This window comes from Equus quagga, chromosome 13 (assembly GCF_021613505.1).
Source record: "Equus quagga isolate Etosha38 chromosome 13, UCLA_HA_Equagga_1.0, whole genome shotgun sequence".
Classification (NCBI taxonomy): domain Eukaryota; kingdom Metazoa; phylum Chordata; class Mammalia; order Perissodactyla; family Equidae; genus Equus; species Equus quagga.
Window position 1 is genome coordinate 50,498,884 of NC_060279.1, and position 16,932 is coordinate 50,515,815.

Sequence of the window (16,932 nt, forward strand, 5' to 3'; positions counted from 1 at the left end):
CTTAGAATTATCTTCAGGAATAATTTGAATCAAACCAAAGCTTGTTTCACGTATTATTTTTGATCTTGAATAGTACTTTCTGGCTTCATTGTTCACCTTATTCACCAGACATGCTCTGGCGTGTCATTTGGCTTCATTTATTCAACAGGCATCTATCAGGAGTCTACTTTCATGAGATGGTGCCAACTAGGCACCTTGGAGGATATGGACTGTATCTGTTCTGATAGAGCTCACATTTTGGAGCAGGAAACAGCTAATGAATAAATGTGGGCAATGGAGTGTAACATGGTTTAGGAGATGCTCAGGAGTGACACCTGAGAAGGGGTGATCAACTCTATCTACTTTGGTAGTAGGATGTGTTCATAGACGACTCCACAGAGGAGGTGTTATCTGAGATGTTTCTTGAAGGATTAATATCACTGGTAAGTTATACAACCAGGTACAAGTAAATGTATAGTATAGAACAGCTATGTGTTTTCAGGGAACTCCTGTTAGTTTTATATGGAATAGAAGAAGACAGGAGATAAAATTTGAGAAGTAAGCAAGACCTATATTAAGAAGTGGTTTTTCTGTCAGGTTGAGGAATTTGGACTTTAAAAAAAAAATTGTTCTCTTTATATCCCTCAAATACCAATAGCTGAAGCACGTATGAACAGAGCTGCTTTGGTTTAGGTGAGATTTTGGAGTCTGAAGCTCCTTGTCTCCTTCGACCCTAAGATACTTCCTGGAAACATCAGGTCTTCATGAAGACAGCTTGAAACCACTGCTGAAGGTAATGCTGAATTTGAATTAGAAAGGAAGTAACATGTCCCACTTGCCCTTTGAAAAGATTACTCTTTTAGGAGGAAAATTCATGAAAGGGGTGAGATTGACGCAGAGAGACTAGTTTGGACACCGTTTCGTGGTCCAGATGAGAGATGGGCGTGACTAAGCGTGTGGCAGCGGGAAAGAGTCATCGTGATCAGAGAGGAAGGAAGACAGGATTTAATGTTTGGGTATAGGGAGTGCAGGGTGGGGAAGAAGAAGAGACTAGGTCACTCCTAGTTGTCCAGTTTGGGTGATTGCCTTGAAAGTGCTGTTTCCACTAGGGAAATATAGGAGAAGGAGCAGGTTGATGAGAAGGAAAGAGATTGGAGAGCAAAAATAGTTCAAATGTTTGAGGTGTATGTTTAAGGAGAGATAGCCAGTCATTAGCTATATGGGGCTAGAGCTCAGTGGAGAGGTCTGTTTGAAGGTAGAAGTGTGGATATCATTAGTCTACAGGGGACCCTTAAAGCCATTGGAGCGAGAGATCACCCACAGAGAGAGTAAGCAGAAGAGATGAGAGGAGAAAAATTACCCCAGGCTGCCTTTTTATAATAAACCCTAGCCCCGCCTATTCCCTGCCAACCACTAATTTGTTCTCTGTCCCTATAATTTGCCTTTTCCAGAATGTCAAATACATGACATCATACCCTGTTTCATCTCTGGAGACTGGCTTCTTTCATTCAGCATAATGCCTTTGCGATTCATCCAAGTGGTTTCAAGTGTCAGTTTCTCTTCCCTTTTTATTGCTGAGCAGTATTCCATTGTATGGATGTACCAGTGTGTGTTCATCCATTTACTCTTTGAAGGACATTTAGGATGTTTTGAGTTTTGGGCAATTATGAATAAAGCTGCTGTAAACATTTGTATACATGTTTGTGTGTGAACATAACTTTTTATATCTTTAGGTAAATCCCTAGAAATGGAATTGCTGAGTCATATGTTAAGTGCGTGTGTAAGTTTATAGGAAACTGCTAAACTGCTTACCGGAATGGCAGTATTTTCCCCACGAGCAAAGTATAAATTTAAAAACTCGAACACTGTTTTAAATGCTCTTGGGTTGAGCTTGGCGAATTTTGTTCCACCATTCCTTGGGGTTTTGAAGAGACGCCCCGTGACAAAGGAAGAGCCTCTAGGTCCTCCATATCGTCTTCGAAGCGGACTGCTCCAGGTTTTTTGTTTTACATATTGCGTTCTGTGTAAGAATACCTTTGGGGAGAAGAGAGGTTTCTCTGTGAGATATTTGGAAAGCATTGCAGTAGGGCAGTGCGTCCAGAGCGAGGGGTGTGGACCATGGGTATTTCCCTGGGCGATGCTAGATGGTACTCCAGGACTCTGCACACAGCAAGGACCACACTGAGAAAGTGATTCCATCTTCAGCTCCTTCTCAATCCATGTGATTATGTCAAGGAGGCCTTCATTTAGACTGATGTGTCTTTAACATTCTCCAACACTTGTTAATGCCCTCTTTTACAAAGAGGGAGCAGGCTTCCAGTCTCAGAGCCTTCAGCAAAAAATACTGTCTACAGTCATGCACTGCATAATGACGTTTCAGTCAACGACAGACTGTGTATAACTCAGTGGTCTCCTAAGCTTAGTACCAGGTAGCCTAGTAGGTGTGTAGTGGGCCGGCCCATCTAGGTGTGTGTGAGGGCACTCTATGATGTTCGCACCACATGAAATCGCCTAAGGGTGCGTTTCTCAGGATGTGTCCCTGTCATTAGCAATGCGTGACTGTAGAATGAAACAAATATATAGCTTTTAAAAAAAGTATATTGTTTTTATGGTTATCTCCTCATTTATGGTTTTCCATTTTTCTTTTGAAGTGAATTTATATTTTTAAAAATGGGTCAATTTAAAGAGAAATATTGAATATTATATACCTTATACACAAATATGGCAAGAATTATGAGAATGTGCTAGAACGACTGTTTGGAAAACGCTGAACTGGGGGATCCAGTTATTTAAATAAATCAAAGTGGGTCCTTTGTGAAGTGAAGAGAGCTCCTTGGAAAAGCTCAGTAAAAACTAAGTCTCTTAGTTTATCTATTTTATGAGTTTATACGTTTATATATATAATAATAACTTCTTAAAGCCAGTCCTGGTGGTCTACTGGTTAAGATTCTGTGCTCTCACCACCACAGCCCGGGTTTGTTTCTCTGTCAGGGAACCACACCACCCATCTGTCAGTTGTCACACTGTGGTGGCTGCATGTTGCTGTGATGCTGAAAGCTGCACCACTGGGATTTCAAATACCAGCAGTGTCACCCATGGTGGACAGGTTTCAGTGGAGCTTCTAGACTAAGACAGACTAGGAAGAAGGACCTGGACACCCACTTCTGAAAAAAATTGGCCGTGAATAGCAGCAGAGCACTGTCTGATACAGCATCAGAAGGTGAGAGGATGGCGCAAAAAGACCAGGCAGATTCCACTCTGCCGCACGCCAGGTCTCTAGGAGTCGGAATTGACTCGACGGCGCTAACAATAAAATTTCTTAAAAGAAGACCGTGTTTCCATTAGTCTTTGTTTTTGCAGTGCTTGCTTTTCAAGTTCCTTCTTTATTCACTGATTTTAAGCCATTAAATAAGCAGTGAGGATACAGTGGTGAACTACACAGACAAGGTCCTCTGCCCTCGTGACACTTATTTCCTTAACTCCTTCCTCCTTCCCCTCTTCGAGGCTGTTCAGGACCCCTGCAAAACAAGGGCGTCTGGATAACGTTTAAATGATGTGAAAGACAAAGAAGTGATAAATGGCTTTTTAAAAAAGTTATTTTGATACTGTCAAATAGAGAAGTAATTTTATTTTCATCATGTCTTTGGAACCGTCTAGATGTGCTCTTCGTCTTCTGTTTGAAACATTTTTGCATTTTGTTAAAGTAATACGTACCTGCAGACGTCGTGATGAACTACATGACTTTTTGGGGCACCTTCTAAGCTTAGGTACGTGAGGCAGGGTGTCACAGAGGAGCAATGCTGTTGTTAGAATGCACGTTGATGCAAGGACCTTTCTGAAATTAGACATCTTTTACACTAGAGGTCACAAATTGGCATCTACCTGAATTCTTTTCAGCCATTGGTATTTCTTGTTTGGCCCACGTGGTATTTAAAATTAAAAAAAAAAAAATTAGTGGGGCTGACCCAGTGGTGCAGTGGTTTAGTTCAGTGCAGTCTGGGCTCTGCTTTGGTGGCCTGGAGTTTGCAGGTTCGGATCCTGGTCGTGGACCTGCACCACTCATCAAGCCACGCTGTGGCAGCAACCCACATACAAAATAGAGGAAGATAGGCGCAAGATGTTAGCTCAGGGCCAATCTTCCTCACCAAAAGAAAAAAGAAATAGTTTCCAACATTTAAAAATCAGGAGTTTTTATATTTTAAAAAAACCAGATTTCTTGTTTTTCTTTGAAAATTCATGAATCTGGCGCCATTGAATCAGCTTTTCTGAATGGCAGGGTTGGCTGTTCCTGAATAATGGCTGCCTCTTTGGACAGAGCATGTGCTCTCTTCAGGTAACCTTTGCTTAACTCATTCATGTTACCTTCCTGGCCCTAGTGGGTATTTGAAATTGGAAGCCCTGCTTTAGCCATTTGGAGCCTGGGCTTCATGCAGTAGAAACTGAGCATTCTTCCCTGTGCTGAAAATGTTATTGCCCTGGAAGCCCACTGAGTGTCCAGTTGGGTATATCTCCTGGTATAGTAGATGTAACTCTGGACCTGGCAGGCAGAGGTCGGGGTGCTTTCCCTATGTAGTGCTAGTCAGGTTATCTTGGACCCTTGACAATGGAGATACCACTTCCTGTCTTAGCTGTTTATATCAGGTAGGGTTTTTTATTGTAATCACCAGAAACCGATCCTGGTGAGTAGGATTTTATTGAAAAGATATTGGACAACTCAAGGTATCAAAAGAAAGGAGAATGATCTGGACTCAAGAAACTTCAGGAAACCAGGACTACTTTGAGGACCATGGGTGGTAGGAACTAAGGAAATTGATAAATTGCCTCCAGATTGTTTCCCTTCCTTTGCCGTTCTGCTTAAGGGTCTAAAGTCCTGGAAAAGAGAATCAGGTTGGCCTGGCCCACATCCTTGATGGGGGACAGTGGGACACTTTGGTTGGCAGTCCCTCTAAGACTCGTGTACAGTAAAAGACTTCCCCAAGAGATCTGGGTGCTCTTCCAGGAAAGGGGAACTGGGTGTGGATGGAAGGCAACCAAAATGACAAATGTCCATTACACCTCTTCTCAAGGTTGTCGTGAAGATATTAAATACACACTGTAAAACACTGTAGAGGAGTAAGGAAGGAGTATTTCAACTTACATGAGAAGCAAAGCATAAGTGTGCTCTGTAAGTAAATGAAGGTATTGGCATCAGTTAGATAAGGCATACATTGGGTGACTAGAACAGAGAAAGTGACAATTTCATTCTTTTTAGCAATTGCTTTGGTTATAACATCTCCCAAGAAGCCACATTAACTTTAAATGAAAAACAATGTCTGTAAATCCTAAAGGTTTCTATTTGTTACGTGAAGATAAATACTGTGATGAAAAGTTCTGTGATTAAAACTTGAAAGGCATTTGCTCACTCAAATTTCAAGAATCAGTAGAATACCTCTCATTGTTTTCTTAATTGTTTTTATAATGTTACATAAATTTGCATGTTTAAAATACATGCATTCAAAAAGAGCATGCAGGGGTGACTTGGAGATGAAATTGAAATGACAGTTTCAAATTCAAGTTTTCCTGTAATGCTACTGTTGGAGCGAGCAGGGTGTGATGTGCTGGGCTTCGCTGATTCTGAAAGCAGCTGACATTTCCCAGCACTGGGGACAGGCGTGGGTGTTTTTGTATTCACCTGTGAGCCTAATTTCTTCTAAGGACCATAGTCACGATCATAGAATAAGTGATTCTTCCCAAAATCGTGAGTCTACTGCGCATAAGAATCCTGTACATATTATTTGAAATATGTAGTGGATTTTCAAAGCCGAGAAGACAGTCATTGAGATACAATAGTCTTTTGGGTTTTTGAGCTCTTATTCTTTCGTTCTTTGCAAGATCTTGATTTGCAACACACAAGGAAAATGAGTGAGCCAAAAAAAAAATTGCTGGCATGGCTGGAAATAGAAATTAATGATTCAAATAAGAGAGGCAGTACAGACAGCCTCAGCTGGGTGGCAGGAAGCGGAGAGAGCGAAAGTCAGAGACTGCTTTTTTTTAAAAGGCGAAACAAACAACTCACAGTGAAGTGTACGTGAAAATCATTTCTAATAATAGCTCATGGTAGGCAATTCCCAGGAAAAAACTCGTTGGTGCGCTGAGAAAATGAGAGTGAGAATGCACAGTATCTTGATGTGTTACTTAAGGCAATGGAGCTTTAGAGTTTACCTTCTGTGCCATGTACATTGATTAAATACAAAATATATGCTGGCCATTTTTGACCATCATTTACTGTATTGATTTGTTAGCAGGGGAACTGTAATAAAAAAGCCATTGATTTACTGTCCTTATTTGCTTATGGGCTTTTTTTTATTATTAATTTTTCACTTTTTCTTTCTCTTTTTTGGATCATTTCTTCTAGACAAATGCTGTGCTTCATGAAGTTAGACGAGAGGGGGTCCCCGTGGAACAAAGGAATGAGATCTTGACTGCCATCCTTGCGTCGCTCACTACACGCCAGAACCTGAGGAGGGAATGGCATGCCAGGTTAGTTCTGTCATGAGATGGGATTTATTGTCCCTGAAAAACAAGAGCTATATTTGCTCAGCCCTTCTTCACAGCTAGTCTCATCTCTCTCATTTGAGGGGCCATGAAAAATAAGCAAGTTACAGATGCTTTCAGCCACGAGGTTAGCTTTCCTGCACGTGGTACCTACATTAATTGTAATGATCCATGATGTCATCTGTATGTGCGTATGATTTATCCCTGAGTATAACGTTTAGTATATATGTTTGCATCTTGAGCATAATGTAATATAAGTACCTGATGCGGAAGAACCCTTTTACTCAACAGTCTAAAATACCAACATTGCTACTTAGTTAATAGTGCTCTTATATCACGCAATGAGAGGCACAGTGCTTGGAAGTCGTCCATTGATCAACCCCATTTTTAGAATTGACCAAGCAGGAATTACTTTGGCTTCAACCTAGTTTCTTTGCACATGGACTTACCTGTAGGTAGAAAGCTGTTACTGGTAGAGAGTTTCTACAAATCATCACTTTTTACAGAATTGATGCATGCATACTAAGTATCATGTTATCCTGCTCTTATTTGAAAAACAATTGATGAGTGGAAGGATGGAACTGGTTCCCCCAAATGTTAGGGTTATCCTTGAGAGCAGTTGTTTGTAAAAATTGTTGCATTATCATCTGTCTCTAGGCAAGAGGGAGAGGAGTCAGAAAGATTATGCTATATTTTGTGTCAGAGTCTTATTTGATGCTTAAAAGCCTATGTGCCTGGGAGTCAAGAACATTTATTGATAGCCATAATATTCTCCAAATGAGTTCATGCAACAGAATTTACAATAATTGATGGCTTTACTAGTAACAATTATCATAAAAATAGATTTGTCTGAACAGAGCTGAAGATGAGCATTTTCCAAGAAGGGAGACAGTAAAGAGTATGAACTATCCTTCTGATTGGGTATCGAGAAGCCACTTTTTCAAATAAGTGTGTTGTCTCTGAATTTAGACTTGCATTGAAACAATAATTTCTGAATTCCCAGTGATATTTTCCCCTTCCTCCCTTTTTCCTAGTGTGGTCAGAGTAAATGACGGACAGTTTTAACTGTAGTAATTAAGTGAGTTCTAATTTAAGTTTCAATAATTAATTTTTAAATTTCCCTTGTATTACAATTTAAGTATGTATATTCATTAAAGTATGTGTATTTTATTAAATAATGGAATATGAGTTGGGGGGACATCTAAGAGGTTTCTCTCTCTCTGTTTGACCTTTTATATCTTTTTCCCCTGATGATTCGTATTAAATAGGAAAGGGAGAAAGAAAGAAAGAATTTCCCTGTCATCTCTCTTCCATCCCCCATCCCTCCAAAGCCCTCACAGTCCAGAGACCAAATGTGGAGAATGGATGTCTTCTGTTGAGTGCATTTGGTTTGTTAACAATAATTTCCTAATACACCAAATCATCGGACAACATGACCAAAATGGCCTGTTTAAAAGGAGTCTGGTTTCAGCATTTCTGGCCCCTACTGCTAACAATTTAATCAGGAGCTGGAGCCAGTGTTGAAGTTGATGTAGTCTAGCCTCTGAAACAAAAATTCTCCAGTCCTTTGTGGTAGGGGAGGAGAGAAGAAAGGGCTTAGCAGCTGACACTATGCAGACCTCCTTAAAACTAAACACCTGAAAGAAAATTTCAAGAGGGTGGTGTCCTGAGAGCTCAGAAGGAAAAGTGTCCTGAGAGTATTAAATAACCGTAATCCTCCCTCACCCCTTCTGCACCCCATTTGATGTTTCCCATCCGGGTGACCCATCTGAAAGACTCATCCATATGCTCCGTATAAACAGACTGTTACCACACACCATCCTTTTCCTCATCAAAGCTTCATCGGGCCGTCTGGAATCGGGCATTGCCTCAAGTAGCCATCACGCATGTGGTGGTGAAAGTTATAAACCATCCACGGCAGTGCTAACCGAGCTGCCTGTGTTTTAGAGATTGGCCTATTGTGTACTTTGGAATTACACGAGGAAAAATGTGCTTTGACAGAAAATAATTAGCGCTCGCCAAAGGCCCAAGCAATAGGTTACAGTATTTTACTTTCATCAAAGCTATCAGGGGATCAGTTAGATTAGATAATAGAAATTTTTTCCTCTGAAAGTTAAATACAGATGACTCTAATTACCTTATATTGCACGTTAGAGAATGCGTTATGAATAGCACAACTCCAAGAAATGTAGGCCCGCGGAGCCTCCGCAGCTGGCAGTGACTGCAGCAGCGTCCGCTGTAGTGAGCGTTCCCACCCCCTCTCTTCAGCAGGTTCATTTGCAAGAAGAGTAGGGAGAATATTTTAAGCGAAACTTGTAATTTGGTTTTAAAATATTTGTCTCTCTCTCAGGCCAGCAGCCAAGCCATTGTCTGGGGCTCGCTGAAGTCTCTTAAACTGGAAGCATATGTTCCCTGTAATTTAGCTTTTTGAGGAAAGTGTCAATTCTGCATGACTCGGGGTAACTGAGTTTGTCACAGTGTCACACAACGCTGCAATTCTAGAGACACGTCTGAGTGCCGTGGGTTTCCTTCCCCAAGCTCGGTAATCCCAGAAACAACCCTCTCTAAATCGGCTTATTAGGGCTGTCTATTCACTGCCCCAGAGCTGAATGATCCAAAGTACGTGGGGAGAAGCTGTGTGAATGCAGGGTAAGTGTTAACAGAAGTGGTACAGAATTTTTGAAGATTTAGCTTTGTTTATACAGTCCACTCTGCCTGATGGACAGCTTGTTATAGCTTTTAAAGAACTGAGCAAGCCTCTGATCTGACCCCTTCTTGACCTCTGCAGCCCAAAGGTCAGTCTGCAGCTAATAAACTCTGAGGTTCTTAGGGTCTACTGTAGGAAAAGGCAGAAAAAGAGCAGCTGCAAGACTGGGTATCCCAGGATAGGCTGCTTTAGGGTCACTCTCTGATAATGAAAATGATTACCAAATTATATGGAAGTTTAACCGCAATAGTGAGGGAGAGGGGGGTGGAGCCCAGCGTATTAGGTTTGATAAATGAACTGTGAAGAGGCCCATCTGGCTCTCAACATCTTTTCTCCCCCTCTTTCCCTACCAAGGGGAAACATTTTAAAATAACAGCAGTACATATAGACTCAATGACCCATGCAGGGAGCTGGAATGGATTAAGATTTAATGGTGACAGTGGAGGAAATTATCATTTGAAAAGTGGACTAAAGAAAAGGTACAGTTCAATGTCCATGCCCAAGTTGCTTTTCTAAATAAAATACGGTAAAAATCAGTGCCTTTGTTTATTTTACACAAATCTCTAGCCTCTTTCCTAGATTGCTGAGAATTTTGAAGCCGTGTTCATCACGGAATAATTCTTTGTAGTCAGCTTAAGGAAAGGAGTAGGCTGCCTCTGCCTTGAACATGTCAAAATGAGAATCCCCTTTTGTTTTTTTTTCTGCTTGGTTGCTCAATTTAGAGAATGTAGGTAAATCAAGTTGTAGAGAAAATGCTTTACAAAAAAAGTGTGATCCATTTCAGCACTTGGCCACTGAACATTGTGCACCTTTTGATACTGACTATGCATGTGACTCTTGCACACTGTTTTATTCTTGCTACAATTTGGCAGTTTTCCTGTAAAAATAAGAAGAAAGCACTTAATTGAGTAGATATGTTTGTTCCTTTCTTCATTCCTTTTTCAAAGAAACATCACAGCGATGCTAATTAGTGCCAACAGTTAGTGGGTCACAAGCTATATGTCCACTCACTGTTAATTTGATAAAGTCATCTATCTAAAGCTGTCTCCCAGCGTCCTGTGAACAGTGAGTGGCCTGGTTTCTGACCAGTGACATTGGAGTTCACAAAGCTCTGCACTCTTCGTCAGGGCCGGTTAGCACATCCCACGACGCTACTTTCTGAAACAAGAAAGATTTTATTCAATAGGCATTTTTTCATATTTTGTGTACTATTATATACCAAATACTGCATGAGATACTCTGCATGAGAGAGAATGTGCTCAGCAGCCCATTTAAGTATGTCTCTGGGAATGTGACTTTAGCCAGTTCCTAGAAAGAGGCTGTGGAGGGCAGTGAAAAGGAAGGAGGTGGAGCCATTGTTTCCGCAAGAGAGAGGCAGGTTGCTCTAACCCTCTCAGGAAAGCATTGAATTGGAGATGTATTTTGAAGACTGGCATTGCTGTACTGTTGGAAACCCCTTATATTGAACTACATTGTCTACATAATACAAGCCTCACTCAGACAATAATTATATTTAAAATAGAAATAAAAAGCTTCTAAACCTTACCCAAAGTTAGCAAATTTGTCATCTTAGGTTTTGACTTGAGTATGTTTGTTCATGGGGATTTACGGTGAGCAGAAAGCTGGGTGAAGGATAATGCAGAGAGATGAGGGGCACTTTTAGAATTAACTGTGCTTTTTAACTTTCAAGTAGTGCCTTTACATTTTTGCTAAGTAAGGTCGAATGCAAAAATAAGATGAAAGCCAGGCCATTAGGGTTTTAAAAATTGAGATATAATTCATATAACATAAAACTAATCATTTAAAAGTGTACAGTTAAGTGATTTTTTTTAGTGTATTTACAAGATTATGCAACGTTATCCAATTCCAGAACATTTCTCTTACCCCAAAATGAAACCCTGGACCTATTAACAGCCACTCTTAGTTCCCCTTTCTCCTCAGAGTCCCTGACAACCACTAATTTACCTTCTGTCTCCATAGATTTGCCTATTCTGGACATTTCGTATGAATGGAATCATACCATATGTGGCCTTTTGTATCTGGCGTCTTTCATTTAGTGTAATGATTTCATTTAGCGTAATGATATTGTAGCATATCAGTATTTCATTGCTTGTTATGGCCAAGTAATATTCCATTGTGTGGCTAGACCACATTTTATTTACCCATTCGTTGGTTGATGGACATTTGGATTGTTTCCACTTTTTGGAAACAATCTACTTTTTGGAAAGCATTATGAATAATACTGCTCTGTACATTCACGTACAGGTTTTTGAGTGAATGTTTTCAGTTCCTTTGAGTGTATACCTAGGAATGAAATTGCTAAGTCATATGGTAATGCTATGTTCACCTTTTTGAGACATTTCCAGACTGTTGTCCACATCTGCTGCACCATTTTACATTCCTACCAGTAGTACACAAAGGTTCCAACTTTTCCACAACTTATCAACACTTATTATTTTCCTTTTTTTTTTCAATTATAGACATCCTAGTGGTATCGCTGTGGTTTTCTTTGCATTTCCCTGATGACTAATGATGTTGAGCATCTTTTTATGTGTTTATTTAAGACCTAGTTTTTTATTAGGAAATTTTACACTGTGGCAGACTTAAGGACTTACCACTCCTGTCAATCGTAAGGAGGTGACGAGCCCGTTAGGGGTGTTGGGCTTGTTGACCAAATGGAGTTCCACGTAAAGCCGTCATGAGAGTACAGCTATGCCATTTCCTGTGTAGGAATGTAGCCCAATTAAATGGAAACTCTGTCCACTTATAGCCCCTCAACTTCTAGACTCAAACAGGACTTACTGAATTCCCACAGTAGACAGCTTCATTTGGGCCCAGGGAGCTTTAAAATGGTTCTGAGAACAGTTTAAAAAAATATTCATGGAAGTTGCCTAGAAAAGCTTTTAGAACTACTTACTTCCAGTTAAAGTAACTCCCTTGACCTAGATGGCCTTACAGACATGACTTCCCCGTATTGGTCTTTGGCAGCTCAAAAAACTGACAAGTTAGCAATTTTTCTGGATAAGTAAAACTACTATCTTGTGACTGACCATCCTCCTGTTCTTCACAACCCCAACCAACTTGCCTCCAGGATGGATCCACTTCAGGCATCTTTGTTAGGGCTCCAAAATTTAGTTGTTACAACATCTTGTAATGAATAAGACTTCTTTTCCAAGTGAATCAGCTTCAGAACTCTGGTCTGGACAGAATAAGCAAAACAATTCGTGTAAATTACTTGTGTGGATCAACTCTGGCTCTAAGACTAGCGCATGAAGGTTTTATCTTTGGATTTCTAGTCTCTCCTTTTACCTCGTGGCAGGCCTGAATTATACTCAAAACCGACAAGTTGGCCCTGTCCAGTTCGGCAATTAACTATTATTTATTGAGTGCTTATTATGTACAGGTAACTAAACGCTATGGGAAATATCAAGATGATTATGAAACAGACGCAACTCTGAAATAATTTATAGTTTAATGCAGGGGAAGGTTAGTAAGAGCCCAATGGCTTTCATGCAGATTTTCATTCTTTTTTGTGTGAGGCACTGTAGGAAACTGAAAGATGGCTTAGCAATGGAGTCTGCTCCAAGGGAACTTAATAGTTTGTTAGAAGCTTATGAAGAGGAGTAACCTGACATGTATTATATTTGTACTTGATTCTGTGTTTACATTTGTGTGTTTGCTACCAGAATGTAAATGTCACTGGGGCGGAGTATTTTTCTGTCCGCCAGCTGTTTACCTGCACCCCACATCGTTGTACCTGCAGCTGACTCCTCCCTTGGAACAGTGCCCTGCACGAGTAGGGGTATGTCCCCTTGCTGCCTGCTCAGCAGACGTCCCCTGCCTCTAGAAGAGTGCCCTGCACTCAGGGTTATTCAGTGGCTGACTGAATAAAATCGCTTTCCTCTCAGCCCATTCCTGGATTTAGAAGTACTTGGTATTCATTCTTAATTTTGAAGGGTAATGGCCATTTGAGATGTTGGCCTGTGGCTTGTTTGGGTATGTATTCATCTAACCTTGCCAGAGATGGAAACCATGAAATTGGATAGAACGAGAGATCTCTGACGCACAGTTTGCTGGTGTTGTAAGTCCCAAGACAGCACCCCGACCATTGCTTCCCGCATGAAGGAGGAAGGACACTACGTGCTCACTCAGGGGTAGCTGAGGAAGAGCCCAGAAGTGAACACTATGGAACTGAGCTGGGACCAGGACAAAAAAAACATGGTCTCATCCCTGAGCCAGCCATTCCTGATCCCCTGCCCTTCCTGGAGGTGGAATAGAACTGGGTGAGGGAAGGAAAAACAAGGGGAGGGAGCGAGGCCTCTCTGGGGATACTCCTCTGAAGGAGGGGACGGGTTTCAGACCAGGAGGGGAACAGCTGAGGCTAAATGTGGCTTCAAGTCCATATTTCACCGACTCTGGTTACCTGCTGATGTCCTGATGTAGCTATAATGATGTCAGTGGTGAGCATCAGCCTTGGTGACTTGACATTTGGGCCAGAATTTGTTTTCCACCCTAGGGAGTTGTGATCACCAAAAGAGGAATCACTAGCCTTGAGGATGGGCTGTGGGATAATGAGGCTGATGTAATTATCTTCCGAGACAACATTCATTCATGCTAGAGAGAGTGGCTCCTGCTTTTGGCAGGGTTAGTTGGGAACTAGAAGTTGCCACATCTGCAGGTCAGTAGCTGTCCACTCCAGCTAGCTGCATTTGTTTGCAGTGGGGGTGGGGTGGGAAGTGGGGGGTGGTCATGAGGAATATGTGCAGGAGACTGCAGGGAGGAGCAGGGAGGCACTGGCCTGCTAGTTGCCATCGATGTCTTTCTTTTTTAATGCATCTGTCTCATCTCCTTTAATAATTGCAGTCTCTGCTTTCTGCTGCCCTTAGCAGAAGAATGTCCTTTGTGTCTCTGGACCAGATTACTACATAAAACCTGATAACTCCATAAAACCTCCTCATAAATGTGTAGGAATTGAAACATTGTATAAATTTAGAGCAAAGATTAAATGAGTCTAGAGATAGGGTTACCTTTTCTCCAAGATACAGCAACTTATCTTAAGGAGGCAAGTGTTGTTAATGTTATTACCATTGTTACTGTCATTATTTGAACAGTTTTATGGGGGACAAAAGCCAATTGACTTCTGCACATCTTATTTATAAAATCAACACATCGGCTTCAGTGTGAGCTCTGCTCCTGGTGGTTTCTGACTGTGATTGGTTGCTGGCTGTTTGTTATAGTCTTGAACTTTTTGAGAAAACATTGATTCATTCATTTATTTATTCAGCAAATACTTATTAAGTGCCTACTATTTGCCAAGCACGGTTCCAGGTCCTGGAAATACAGCAGTGAACAAAGCTGATGCAAATTCTTTCATGGAGCTTATATTCTACTGGGATGACAGAACTGTTTTTAAAAACGTACGTAGTTGTCACATCCTGCGTATTCGACAACACCCAGCAGAACCAAAATAAGGTCATTCAGTTGAGATAAAGATATAAAATTTTCTTTTCTGATCTTCATCATAAAATGGTCTCTTGTTATAAAACTTGCATTTCTCGTTCTGGTGGGTCATATTTGTGAGATAGTCATGGAATACCAGTGTTCTGAGGAATACCATCTTAGGGGATCCACAACATAAATTTCTCCTTAGATAACCTGCACCCAGGTTCCCAGTGACTTCAAAAACATGTGTCTCCTTGAAGGCCTTCACTTTAAGGAAGGCTTAAGTTCAGGCCATGTTATATTCTCAAATATCTTTTAAGAGAGAACTGGGGAACCTGTACCCATCTCGTAGGTGTTGGGGGATTACGTGTGATAGATACTCAAGAACTTAATAAATGGGGGTGGGTACTGTGAGGGAGCTCTCTGGCGTATGCCGATGCAGCCAGCGTTCAGCGAGCGCGTCCCTGGTAGCAGACTCTACTGTAGGCCCTGGGGTTATAGAGATGGGTGGCACTTGACTAGAGGAAATGTGCCATACAGTGTAGTATCGTAAGTGCTATGGAAGGGTGAAGTCAGGATTCTGTGGAAAGCCTTGTCCTGGGGAAGGAAGAGGCAGGTTTTCCTGAAGTGTTCTTGTGTGACTCTCCTTATATGCCCAGACACTGTGGGGAATCCTGCTCCACTGTGAAGCTGTGTGGGTCGGGAGCTATTTGTCTCCAAATAATGAGTGAGAAATAGGGGAGAAATCTATACGTGATTATGGGTCATAGGATAAAATCGGGTCTGCCTTCTCTGCAGTGGGACCTCTTTCTCAATGTTAAATGGGGAAAAAATGTTTTCTTTCAGAGTAAATTTCACTAATACGGCGTAGTGATTGGGAGCATAGATTCTGAGTCAGATTGCCTGGGTTTGAATCTTGGATCCACTTCTATGACTGCAGGCAAGTTACTATTATAGATTATAACTAGACAAGTTACTTAACCCCTCTGAACCTCAATTTTCTCATTTATAACTTGCACCGGCAATAATAATGGAACCTATTTCATAGGGCTGATTAAGGGATTCTTTATAAAACCCCTAGAGTGAGTACCTGTAACATACTAGGTGTTCAATAAAAATGACCTGTCATCTTCTTCAGCACAAAACGAAAAAGTCAAGAATCAACCCACCCACTCTCATCCACACTGGCCTCTCCTTTGAGAGCATGCCCTCATGTGAAATGCTGGGGCCTGATGTTGCTGATTGGTAGGGAGGAATGGTAGACAGAGCTCGTCCTGTGCCAGGCCCTGCACTAAGCACTGCCCCGGAGATTGACAGACGGATGCTGAATTCCAGTTTGAATCGTACCCCAGCTATAGACTCTGGGCATGTCACAGACACTCTGGATCTCAGCAACTTCATCTAAAGTGCCTTGATCCAGATGACCTTGAAGGCATCCTCTAGCTCTGACAAGGTACGACTCTCTTAAGTTAGACCCCAGGGAGCAGCTAAAGGAAGGGTAGGTGTTCTTCCTGATGGCTTTTACCCTTCTACTTCCACTATCCTTGGAATCTGCAGTTGTACTAATTTTAACAATTATAGCAGCTAGCATTTATTGAGAACTCGCTAGGTGCCAGACAGTTTTCAATGCTTTATAAAGTGAGAAAATGGAGGCGTAGAGATGCAGAGTAATTTGCCCAAGATAACACAGCTATTAAGTAGCGGAGATGGAGTTTAAACCAAGACAGCCCAGCTCAGACCGTGCGCTGTATGGCCACTACAAGAGCAGCTACAAGGCTTTACTCCTGTGGTTCACACAGTACTCAACTCAGGTCTCGCAGTACCGGGCTTAGAGAGACCTTCCGGCATCCTTCTCAGTGTGGAGATGTGCCGGGGGTGTGTCTGTAAATGTTTATTTCCTCTGGTACATAAACATGTTTCACACTTTGTAGTTGTAGGTGCATCTCTCTCTATAAAGAAGTAGTTTCTAGCTCATGCTTTTATAAATCTCCCTACATAAATCGTTTAAAGGAAAGTTACTGCCTTTATAGCTATGCCATTTCTTTTGTGTTGGTTACAATCTTTTAGAAGATGGAAGAGTAGGGGGCAGATGAGAACATCAAAGTTTAGCCTCCAAGAATCTTGTAAATCCTTTAAGTGGAGTAATTTTGGGCCTGGGTTAGTCAAGGCTGATTTGAGTAGGTTCCCTTAAGGTGAACGGGTAGCAATGGATCTACTCTGTAACAGGTAAATCACCAGCGGTACAATATGTTTATATCTAGCAAGCAATG

At 41.4% G+C, this 16,932-nt stretch overlaps 1 protein-coding gene across 10 annotated transcripts in view; it reads left to right on the plus strand.

Annotated features, from left to right (window-relative positions):
* The window catches only part of FTO (FTO alpha-ketoglutarate dependent dioxygenase), a 352,285-nt gene that overhangs the window by 190,463 nt on the left and 144,890 nt on the right, over positions 1 to 16,932 (plus strand). For all 10 annotated transcript variants that reach the window (XM_046682388.1, XM_046682389.1, XM_046682396.1 and 7 more), the window contains exon 8: positions 6,374 to 6,498. In XM_046682388.1, the coding sequence (XP_046538344.1) occupies positions 6,374 to 6,498 (125 nt within the window). The remainder of the gene's footprint in view (positions 1 to 6,373; positions 6,499 to 16,932) is intronic.